This window comes from Onthophagus taurus, chromosome 6 (assembly GCF_036711975.1).
Source record: "Onthophagus taurus isolate NC chromosome 6, IU_Otau_3.0, whole genome shotgun sequence".
Classification (NCBI taxonomy): domain Eukaryota; kingdom Metazoa; phylum Arthropoda; class Insecta; order Coleoptera; family Scarabaeidae; genus Onthophagus; species Onthophagus taurus.
In genome coordinates this window covers 8,313,224-8,324,819 of record NC_091971.1, presented here as the reverse complement: position 1 = coordinate 8,324,819, position 11,596 = coordinate 8,313,224, and the positions used below count along the sequence as shown (strand labels likewise).

At 27.6% G+C, this 11,596-nt stretch overlaps 2 protein-coding genes across 17 annotated transcripts in view; both read right to left on the bottom strand.

Moving 5' to 3' along the window:
- Positions 1–1,474: 1,474 nt before the first annotated feature.
- On the bottom strand, positions 1,475–3,121 carry LOC139429970 (uncharacterized). Its single transcript, XM_071196477.1, has one exon. The coding sequence runs from the start codon at positions 3,119–3,121 to the stop codon at positions 1,475–1,477; it is 1,647 nt and encodes a 548-aa protein (XP_071052578.1).
- Positions 3,122–8,223: 5,102 nt separating this feature from the next.
- The window catches only part of LOC111428015 (tensin-1-like), a 100,410-nt gene continuing 97,037 nt past the window's right edge, over positions 8,224–11,596 (bottom strand). For 14 of the 16 annotated variants that reach the window (XM_023063402.2, XM_023063405.2, XM_071196931.1 and 11 more), the window contains 5 exons: positions 11,358–11,557; positions 10,985–11,050; positions 10,412–10,668; positions 9,718–10,357; positions 8,224–9,654 (listed from right to left, as the gene is read on the bottom strand). In XM_023063402.2, the coding sequence (XP_022919170.2) occupies positions 9,501–9,654; positions 9,718–10,357; positions 10,412–10,668; positions 10,985–11,050; positions 11,358–11,557 (1,317 nt within the window). In that variant the 3' untranslated portion in view covers positions 8,224–9,500. Of the gene's footprint in view, positions 9,655–9,717; positions 10,358–10,411; positions 10,669–10,906; positions 11,051–11,357; positions 11,558–11,596 lie in introns of those variants that run through there. The other 2 variants (XM_023063403.2, XR_011640701.1) reach the window with 2 other exon arrangements.

Genomic DNA, 11,596 nt, shown 5'->3' with positions numbered 1-11,596 from the left:
GGCTGAAACATTCAGTAAACTTTTCGAATTATAATAAACGACTGAAAATCAGATTCCCATTTCAATATAAATCCGTGTTCGTGAAATTTACGTAGAATAAACTCGATTTGTTCACTCCCGTGAAGACAATATTTTATCGGATATCCAGCCTGAAAAGTTTATATCTTTAAAGTGCCATATTCACCCCGAAGATGAGGGTATAATGTCAACACTATATCCTGACCCTTAGTTATATAATCTCTTCATGTCATGAAATTATCCACAATAACATCAACACTTCCATTTACAATATTATAATTATTTATGTGTACATTTAAACCACGGCTTTTTAAAAAATCGTATGTGAATCTTGTTATTTTAATAGGATGGCGTGCTGTGAAGAGACCCGGAAATTATTTTATCGGTTTTTTATACTCTAGACTCGTTCGTAAACTACTTAAACTACTTTGTAAATGAACTCCGAGAACGAAATAACATGGTAACATAAATGCAAATAAACGTTTTACATTTTCGTAGAAATTAGTTGATGCTGGAATATTTAAATTTAAACCAAAAATAGTAGAAATTAAATTTATTACATCATTTTTAAAATTAATATCAAAATTATGTATGATAAAAGAATTAAAAGCCACTCGGCGTAAAAACATGAATAAACATTTCAAATTTAGTTAAAACGCATGGTTTCGGAAAAATCGCAATGTAACGATTTGATATTGAAAACTTGATATGTAAATATGCGTTAAAATCTATTTTTATAGTATTAAACGAATAATTTTCATTATATTCTGTCAAATATTTATCGTTAACATTACGCAATTGTAGCAGAAAATTATATTTATTTGAAATTGTGTTGATAACATTCATGGAATATCCTTTTGATGTTGAAATATCGACGATGTGGACGATTATCCACATAATAATAAGCTTTAAGTAAACTATTTTTTAATAAAAAGGTATATCCCTAAGTTTTTCACAATTTTTTTTCGTAAAAATGTCTTAGTTTTTGAATCAATTAATTTTTCGTGATTATAGGAATACATTTCTTTTGACGTAATATTAATTATCGTTTCATTAAAATTGATTAAAACAGTTTCACCTTCGAGATAACTCATGACAACATTAATACACTTCAAATTAATAACAAAAAATGGTTGATAAATTAATATTAATATTGAGACAACCAAATACTGTTTTAAATCATTTCCACGGAACATTCTATAGAACAATAAAATTTTTTCTAACTCAGTAATTAAAAAAATGTTGTCTTCGTTTTCGTTTGAATAGCGAATGCGTCCTTTTTCCATTATTACTTGTAAATATTAAAAAATATATTTTTTAAAGGAAGATGGATAACCCACTATTTTGTGTAATCTTTCGACAGACGTCGTTCTTGGTGTCTTAATTCATGAAACTTCTTAATTACATAAAAAAGGACTTTAAAGAATAATGGATTATTTATTTATTTTCATTTTAATTATTTATCTTTTTTAAAAATTTTATAAATAATTTCAATAATAAACACTACAATCCCTAAACTCAATCCAAATCCTAACATCCAAAAAGAATATAGAATGTCTTCTAATTTAATCCTCTCTAAATCGTTGTTTGCTATTGAATCATTCACAAAACTTTCTCGAATTATAATAAACCATTGAAAGTCAGACACCCATTTCAATATAAATCCATGTTCGTGAAATTGACGAAGAGTAAAGTCGATTTGTTCACCAACATGAAGACAATATGTGACCGGAAATCCAGCCAGAAAAGTTTGTAGTTTCAAAGTACCATATTCACCCCGAAGATGGGGATATAATGACAAATACATATCCTGACCTTCAGTTATATAATCCCTTCGTTTCATAAAATTGTTCATAACACGATCAATGCTTTCATTGATAATCTCATAATTGCGCGTGGGTAAAATTAATCCACGATCTTTTAAAAAATCGGATGTAAAACTTCTTATTTTGATGGGGTATCGCGTTTTGAAGATATCTAGAAATGATTTTATCGGTTTTTCGTATTCTGGACTCGTTCGAAAACTGTTTAAACTACTTTGCAAATAAATTCCAAGAACTAAATAACATGGTAACATAAATGCAAATAAAAGTTTTACGCCTTCGTAGAAATTACTCGCTGCTGAAACGTTTAAATTTAATCCAAAAACAGTAAAAATTAACTTTATTACATCATTTTTTGTTTTTATTAAAATAATTATTATACTTAAGTTTGTTAAAAGAATTAAAAACCATTCGAGTGGTGTAAAAATGTGAATAAACATCTCAAATTCCGTTAAAACGGATGGTTTTGGAAGCATCGAAATATAACTGTTTGTTATGATATAATATGTTATATCTACATTTAATATCGAAGATGTGGATAATTCTGGAAAGCTTGTTATGTAAATATGACACAAATCTGCTTCAAAATCTTTTCTTAGATTATTGAGAGAATAAGTTACACCGTATTCTTTTATATATTTGTCTTTAACATCATGTAATTGCAGTTTAAAGTTATATTTATTTGAGATTGTATTGATTATATTCATGGAATATCCTTTTGATGTTGCAACATCGACTGTGAAGGGTGGGCGATTATGCCAACTTGCTTTTAATAAACAATTCTTTAAATCAAACCTTATATCATAAAGTTTTTCACAATTTGTTGTCGTATAAATAACGTTTTTGCAATCAAATCTTTCGTAATCTAATAAATAAAGAGATTCATTCGATATAATTACAGTTTTATACGCTTGATTTTTCCAAAGCAAGTCAAAAGCTTCTTGTATCCAACTTAAATTACTCAAAAATATGATGTATTTCGATTTACAGTGATACTTTTGTGATTTAATTTTCATTAATACTTTTGATAAAATATTTAGTTCTTTACTTTTAATTAAATAATTATCAAACTTGTGGGTTTTGGATTCAATAAATTTTTCGTGGTTATAAGAATAGATTCCTTTTGAAGTAAAATTGATCAATGTTTCATCAAAATTGATTAAAACCGTTTCACCTTCAAGATAATTCATCACAACGTCAACACATTTTAAGTTAACTACAAAAAGTGGTTGATAAATTAATAATAGTATTAAAAAAACCACATGTTCTTTATAAGACATTCTGTACAACAATAAAATTGTTTCTAACTTGTAATGAATAACATTCTACCTTTTTTGGATTTTTTTTTTCATAATTACCTCAATATTAATAAATAATATCGAGAAATTATTTATAAGACACACTACAAGTTGAAAAGAAAAACTTTTTCACTATTAAAAACTTATAGTACAACTAAGAACATTAAGGCAATATGCTATTTTATCTGCATGTTATTTTTGTTCAGTTGAAGTTAATAAAAAAAATTATTTTCTCCAAAACGGTTTGAAATTTAGAAATGAAATTTGTTGATGTTGTTTTTAAGTCACAAATGTAAATATAAATGTGGAAATAAGTAAATCGAAAAATCAATTAGTGTATTTTTATTTAGATGTTTACATATATATACTTTGAATACGTAGTGTTAAATCTACCATAATATTTATAGTGATTCTATAGATTCTCGATTCTTTTTGATTTTATCCGATTATAACAGGCTGTACACTTTAAAATGATAAAATGTTATATATATTATACAATATAAGAATTTGTTATAATAGTTGAAAAATGGGGTTTTAAATCATTTTCACGGAACATTCTATAGAATAATAAACTTTTTTGTAACTCAGTAATTAAAAAAATGTTGTCTTTGTTGGCGTTTGAATAGCGAATGCGTCCTTTTTCCATTATTACTTGTAAATATTAAAAAATATATTTTTTAAAGGAAGATGGATAACCCACTATTTTGTGTAATCTTTCGACAGACGTCGTTCTTGGTGTCTTAATTCATAAAACTTCTTAATTACATAAAAAAAGACTTTAAAGAATAATGGATTATTTATTTATTTTCATTTTAATTATTTATCTTTTTTAAAAATTTTATAAATAATTTCAATAATAAACACTACAATCCCTAAACTCAATCCAAATCCTAACATCCAAAAAGAATATAGAACGTCTTCTAATTTAATCCTTTCTAAATCGTTGTTTGCTATTGAACCATTCACAAAACTTTCTCGAAGTATAATACACCATTCAAAGTCAGACACCCATTTCAATATAAATCCATGTTCGTGAAATTGACGAAGAGTAAAATCGATTTGTTCACCAACATGAAGACAATATGTGACCGGAAATCCACCCAAAAAAGTTTGTTGGTTTAAAGTACCATATTCACCCCGAAGATGGGGATATAATGACAAATACATATCCTGACCTTCAGTTATATAATCCCTTCGTTTCATAAAATTGTCCATAACGCGATCAATGCTTCCATTGATAATCTCATACTTGTGCGTGGGTACAATTAAACCACGATCTTTGAATAAATCATATGTATAACCTCTTATTTTGATGGGGTATCGTGTTTTGAAGATATCCAGAAATGATTTTATCGGTTTTTCGTATTCTGGACTCGTTCGAAAACTGTTTAAACTACTTTGTAAATAAACTCCAAGAACTAAATAACATGGTAACATAAATGCAAATAAAAGTTTTACACCTTCGTAGAAATTACTCGATGCTGAAACGTTTAAATTTAATCCAAAAACAGTAAAAATTAACTTTATTACATCATTTTTTGTTTTTATTAATATAATTATTATACTTAAATTTGTTAAAAGAAGTAAAAACCATTCGAGTGGTGTAAAAATGTGAATAAACATCTCAAATTCCGTTAAAACGACTGGTTTTGGAAATATCAAAATATAACTGTTTGTTATAATGTAATATGTTATATTTACATTTAATATCGAAGATGTGGATAATTCTGGAAAGCTCGTTATGTAAATATGACACAAATCTGCTTCAAAATCTTTTCTTAGACTATTGAGAGAATTATTTATACCATATTCTTTTGTATATTTGTCTTTAACATCATGTAATTGCAGTTTAAAGTTATATTTATTTGAGATTGTATTGATTATATTCATGGAATATCCTTTTGATGTTGCAACATCGACTAGGAGGGGTGGGCGATTATGCCAATTTGCTTTTAATAAGCAATTTTTTAAATTAAAACTTATATCATAAAGTTTTTCACAATTTGTTGTCGTATAAATAATGTTTCTGCAATCAAATCTTTCGTAATCTAATAAATAAAGAGATTCATTCGATATAATTACAGTTTTATACGCTTGATTTTTCCAAAATAAATCAAAAACTTCTTGTATCCAACTTAAATTACTCAAAAATATGATGTATTTCGATTTGCAATGATACTTTTGTGCTTTAATTTTCATTAAAGCTTTTGATAAAATCTTTAGTTCTTTACTATTAATCAAATAATTATCAAAATTCTGGGTTTTGGATTCGATAAATTTTTCGTCGTTATATGAATAGATTCCTTTTGAAGTAAAATTGATCAATGTTTCATCAAAATTGATTAAAATAGTTTCTCCTTCAAGATAATTCATCACAACGTCAACACATTTAAAGTTAATTACAAAAAGTGGTTGATAAATTAATAATAGTATTAAAAAAACCACATGTTGTTCTTTGTAACACATTCTGTACAACAAGAAAATTGATTCTAACTTGTAATGAATAACATTTTACCTTGTTTGGACATCTTTTTTTTCATAATTACCTGAATATTAATAAATAATACCGAGAAATTATTTATTAGACACGCGACATGTTGAATAGAAAAAACTTTTTCATTATTAAAAACTTATAGTACAACTAAGGACATTAAGGCTAATATGCTATTTTATCTGCATGTTATTTTTGTTCAGTTAAAGTTAATAACAAAAATTATTTTCATTTTTTCATTCATTTTTTTTTTATAAATATAATATTTTTACAATCAAATCTTTCGTAATCCAATAAATAAAGAGATTCATTGGATATAATTACAGTTTTACACGCTTAGTTGAACCAAAAAATTTCAAAATATTCTAGTAAACTTAAATTACTCGAAAACACGACGTATTTCAATTTGCAATGATACCTATTTAATTTAATTTTCATTAACACTTTTGATAAAATATTTAGTTCTTCTTTACTATTAATCAAATAATTGGACGTAATATTAATCATCGTTTCATTAAAACAGTTTCACCTTCGAGATAATTCATTACAACATCAATACACTTCAAATTAATAACAAAAAAATGGTTCATGAATTAATATTAATATTCATATTAGGTAATATTTGTGTTTCAAAAATTGTATAAATAATTTCAATAATAAACACAACAATCCCTAAACTCAATCCAATTCCTAAAATCCAAAAAGAATATAGAACGTCTTCTAATTTAATCCTCTCTAAATCGTTATTTGCTATTGTATCATTCAAAAAACTTTCTCGAATTATAATAAACCATTGAAAGTCAGACACCCATTTCAATATAAATCCATGTTCGTGAAATTGACGAAGAGTAAAGTCGATTTGTTCACCAACATGAAGACAATATTTGACCGGAAATCCAGCCAGAAAAGTTTGAAGTTTCAAAGTACCATATTCACCTCGAAGATGGGGATATAATGACAAAAACATATCCTGACCTTCAGTTACATAATCTCTTCGTTTCATAAAATTGTTCATAACGAGATCGATGGTTCCATTTACAATCTCATAATTCTGCGTTGGTACAATTAAACCCCGATCTTTTAAAAAATCGGATGTAAAACTTCTTATTTTGACGGGGTGTCGCGTTTTGAAGGTATCCAGAAATGATTTTATCGGTTTTTCGTATTCTGGACTCGTTTGAAAACTGTTTAAACTACTTTGCAAATAAACTCCAAGAACTAAATAGCATGGTAACATAAATGCAAATAAAAGTTTTACACCTTCGTAGAAATTACTTGATGCTGAAACGTTTAAATTTAATCCAAAAATGGTAAAAATTAAATTTATTACATCATTTTTTGTTTTTATTAACATTATTATTAAAATTGTGTTTGTTAAAAGAATTAAAAACCATTCGAGTGGTGTAAAAATGTGAATAAACATCTCAAATTCCGTTAAAACGGATGGTTTTGGAAACATCGAAATATAACTGTTTGTTATGATATAATATGTTATATCTACATTTAATATCGAAGTTGTGGATATTTCTGGGAAGCTTGTTATGTAAATATGGCACAAGTCTGCTTCAAAATCTTTTTTTAGACTATTGAAAGAATAATTTCCACCGTATTCTTTCATATATTTGTCTTTAACATCATTTAATTGCAGTACGAAGTTATATTTGTTTGAGATTGTATTGATTATATTCATGGAATATCCTTTTGATGTTGCAAGATCGACTATGTAGGGTGGGCGATTATCCCAACTTGCTTTTAGTAAACAATTTTTTAAATTAAAACTTATATCATAAAGTTTTTCACAATTTGTTTTCGTATAAATAATATTTTTGCAATCAAATCTTTCATAATCTAATAAATAAAGAGATTCATTCGATATAATTACAGTTTTATACGCTTGATTTTTCCAAAACAAGTCAAAAACTTCTTGTATCCAATTTAAATTACTCAAAAATATGATGTATTTCGATTTGCAGTGATACTTTTGTGATTTAATTTTCATTAATACTTCTGATAAAATATTTAGTTCTTTACTGTTAACCAAATAATTATCAAACTTGTGGGTTTTGGATTCAATAAATTTTTCGTGGTTATAAGAATAGATTGCTTTTGAAGTAAAATTGATCAATGTTTCATCGAAATTGATTAAAACAGTTTCACCTTTAAGATAATTCATAACAAAATCGACACATTTTAAGTTAATTACAAAAAGTGGTTGATAAATTAATAATAGTATTAAAAGAACCGAATGTTGTTCTTTACGAGACATTCTGTACAACAATAAAATTTATTCTAACTTGTAATGAATAATATTTTATCTTTTTTTCATAATTACTTGAATATTAAAAAATTATAGAAATTATTTATTAGACACGCTACATGTTGAAAAGAAAAACTTTGTCATTATTGAAAACTTATAGTACAACTAAGAACATTAAGGCAATAATTATTAATGTTATTTTATTTGCATATTATTTTTGTTGTCAACTGAACAATAAAAAAATTATTTTCTCCAAAACGGTTTGAAATTTAGAACTGAAATTTGTTGTTTTTAAGTCTCGAATGTAAATAAGTGTGGAAATAAGTAAATCGAAAAATCAATTAGTGTATTTTTATTTATATGTTTACATATATATACTTTGAATACATAGTGTTAAATCTACCATAATATTTATAGTGATTCTATAGATTCTCGATTCTTTTTGATTTTGATTTTATCCGATTATAACAGGCTGTACACTTTAAAATGATATCCTACGTTTTCCAATAAGGCATAAATAATTACACTTAACATAATAATTATTAAAAGTTAAAATTATAAAAGTAAATTTGCAAAGCGCTCCTTTTTATTTCACAATAATTAAAGACAACAAAAAACAATAATGGAACAAAAAAGAAATAATAACATTTTCGATAGTTTTGAAATAAATATGAAAATATAGATATATGTATATTACCATCTTTTCTCCTTAATTTACCCTGGTTCCTACCATTTTTCGTTTAATTACATTAAGCGATAATATAATACCCTCTTAAATGATTTTCTACTGGATATCGATTCGAATTTCAAAAGTTTTTGCTTAACAAAACGAAATTCTGACCAGTAGATTAGAATTTTGTGTGAAACTAACCAATATGTTTCAAATATTTCGGGCATTTCACCTATGATATATGGCTGAACAAAAAACTTATATTATAACTACAGAGGCACGCTAAATTTATCCAATTTTTTTCTCTACACGGTTCGTTTTTTTTGCATACTTATGTACAAATCTAATTAGGATGTTAGAAATAAGAAGCATAACTTAAACAAAGAGACTAGCAAATACATCTTTTTTTCTTCGTGTCTGATATACGTATAGAAAGAAACAGCTTTTTATAGTATAAATACAAAGGATTTCACGGCCGATGTTATTTGAACTAAAACTAGAACTAACACTAAAACTAGAATTAACACTAAACCTGGAATTACAAACTTTGGAGTTAAGCAGGGCGTCTTTTGATAAAATTTTGACGTTTTAGATACTATGTGGTACTCTTTTTCAGAAACAAGTTCGAAGTTAACATTTGTTAACAAATATTTATTAATTTTCTTGAATATTTATATCTTATATTGAAGCAAAACTAAAACCAAAGCTAGACCTAGAACTAGAAATCTTTGGGTTATATTTCTAGTTCTAGGTTTAGTGTTAGTTCAAATGATATAAAAATTTGAAAAAATTGATAAATTTTTATCAACAAGTGTTCATTTCAAACTTATTTCTAATGAAGATTGCGACATGAAAGCTTCTAGTTCTAGGTTTAATATTAATTCCAGTGATATTGCTAGAGTTAATTTTAATTTTAGTTCAGCTTTTAATTTAATCGATTCTTTTATATTAATGGTTTTATTCCACTGGAACTCAACATTTTATTTACAAAATTTACGATTGCTGACGCTGGTTGCTCTGGTTCTAATTCAGCGAATAAATGGCACTGGTTATCGTTACTTGACGACGTTTTCCTTGCGACAAATCCAAATATACGACTAAAAAATTAATAAAATTAATTAATAATACTACATAATAATAGCAAAAACTTTTCAACTCACTGTGCACTCTTTATAACGGCTCCATCTTCACTTCCAACATTCCAACGAGTTTCCCCAGGATCAATTCCACAAAACGAAACGGTATTAACAGGATAGTGTTTTCTAAAGAAAAGTTTTCTCTTATTATCCGTCAAAGTAATTCCTTGTCCGTTTACTTTAAAATGCACGATGGTTGCGTTAACTTTAGGTTGTTTATTAAACATGTCAATAACCGTTTTTTTAATAGCTTCTGGGCCAGTTAAAGATTCCGTATCAAACGAGTACAAATACAAAACGTTACAAGCGGCGCCCGTGGCTAAAAGGATGTGTGCCGCGTTGGTTGTGCCATCAGAATGTTTAATATCTCCTTCTGGTAATATAAGTCTACATGGTAGAGCCATTGGGGTGATGGAGTGTTGATACACTAACGCAGAAAGTGATGTAAAAACGGGTTCGTTTGTGCATCCTTTAAGACGAACTCCTCTGGATGTTGGTTCGATTAAGAAATGTCGAACTAATTCGTCGTTACCAAGTGGAGATTTCGCTTGAAGATTAGGAGGTACAGCTGATACTTTTAATGCCATTCCAAAAGCTCCAGGGAAAGAATTTGAATCACGAACAACAAATGTACCTGCTGGTTGATCTTTTAACATATGTATAGCTAAAATAAATTAATTATTATTTAATTTAAACTAAATTAAATTTAAAACATTACCTTCTTCTCTTGAAATAGCCGGTTTATACCAAAACTTGGATGTATCTCTAACAAATTGAACATGGACTGGCGATACTTCATGGAGAGGGTCGCTGTTCGAATGTACTGAACTTCTTCTAGAATTACCATAATATATGGTGGGTGAGGCAGAACCGTTGAAGGTTGGGCTCTTTGGACTATGTTGGTATGATTCGGAATAATGACGATAATACTCTGAACCATTAGATAGGTCTGATGGTGAGGTCGGTCTGTCCTTTCTATTACAACAAGTATCAAAGTTAATACAGAATAGAAATATTTTAGATCAACCCTAAATTAAATATCATTTTTTCATAACAAAAAGCACACCATGCATGTGTTTGGTTTTCTTTCCATAGAGCTAGTTGTACTATAAATTCCATAAAAGTTTTTTAAAAGGTGATTTTTAAGTTACGTTTTGAAATTTGTTGAGGTTTCTTGTTAGTGTCGGAACAGAAATGTGTATCAAATAATTACTTTGAAAGGCGGAAGAAAGATAGACAACGACATGTTTTTGGAACATCATGCTCTTGGGCCTTTAGACATTCAAGTTACCTCTCTGTCGTTTCAACTCCTTTCTTATATTGTTTCAATGTAGATGACGAAGGAAAACTCATTCGTCTAGAATTTATCAGAGAAAACCATTTTTTATTATTACAATTTTTATCCATTTTAAATCCATTCTATAATTAGCTTTTTTATGGTTCTCAAAATAATTAAATATAATGTACGTATGAAGGGTTTTATGGTCGGTGTTAACTGAACCAAAACTAGAACTAACACTAGCACTATCACAAGAACTAACACTCCAACTTGAACTACAAACTTGCGAGTTTAGAAAGTTTCTAGTTCTAGGTCTAGTGAAAAATTAGTTCTAATTTTAGTTTAATTAACTATAAACCTTTTAATTTTAATTAGATTTACTTACCGCTGGGTTGTAGGACTTTTAGGAGGAAGTCGTTCGCCTGGTATATCAAATTGAACGGTAGGCGTGGAAGAATTTTGATACGGGGTACGAGCCACTGGGAAAGCTGGCGTTTGAGGTCGAGATGAAAGACTATGAGGCGAGCTGGAACTTGCGTCTGTCATCGATTGAGAACGCCAGCTCGAAGAATATTCTTCTCGGTACTAAATAAGTAATAAATATATTTATCTTATTTAAGCAGA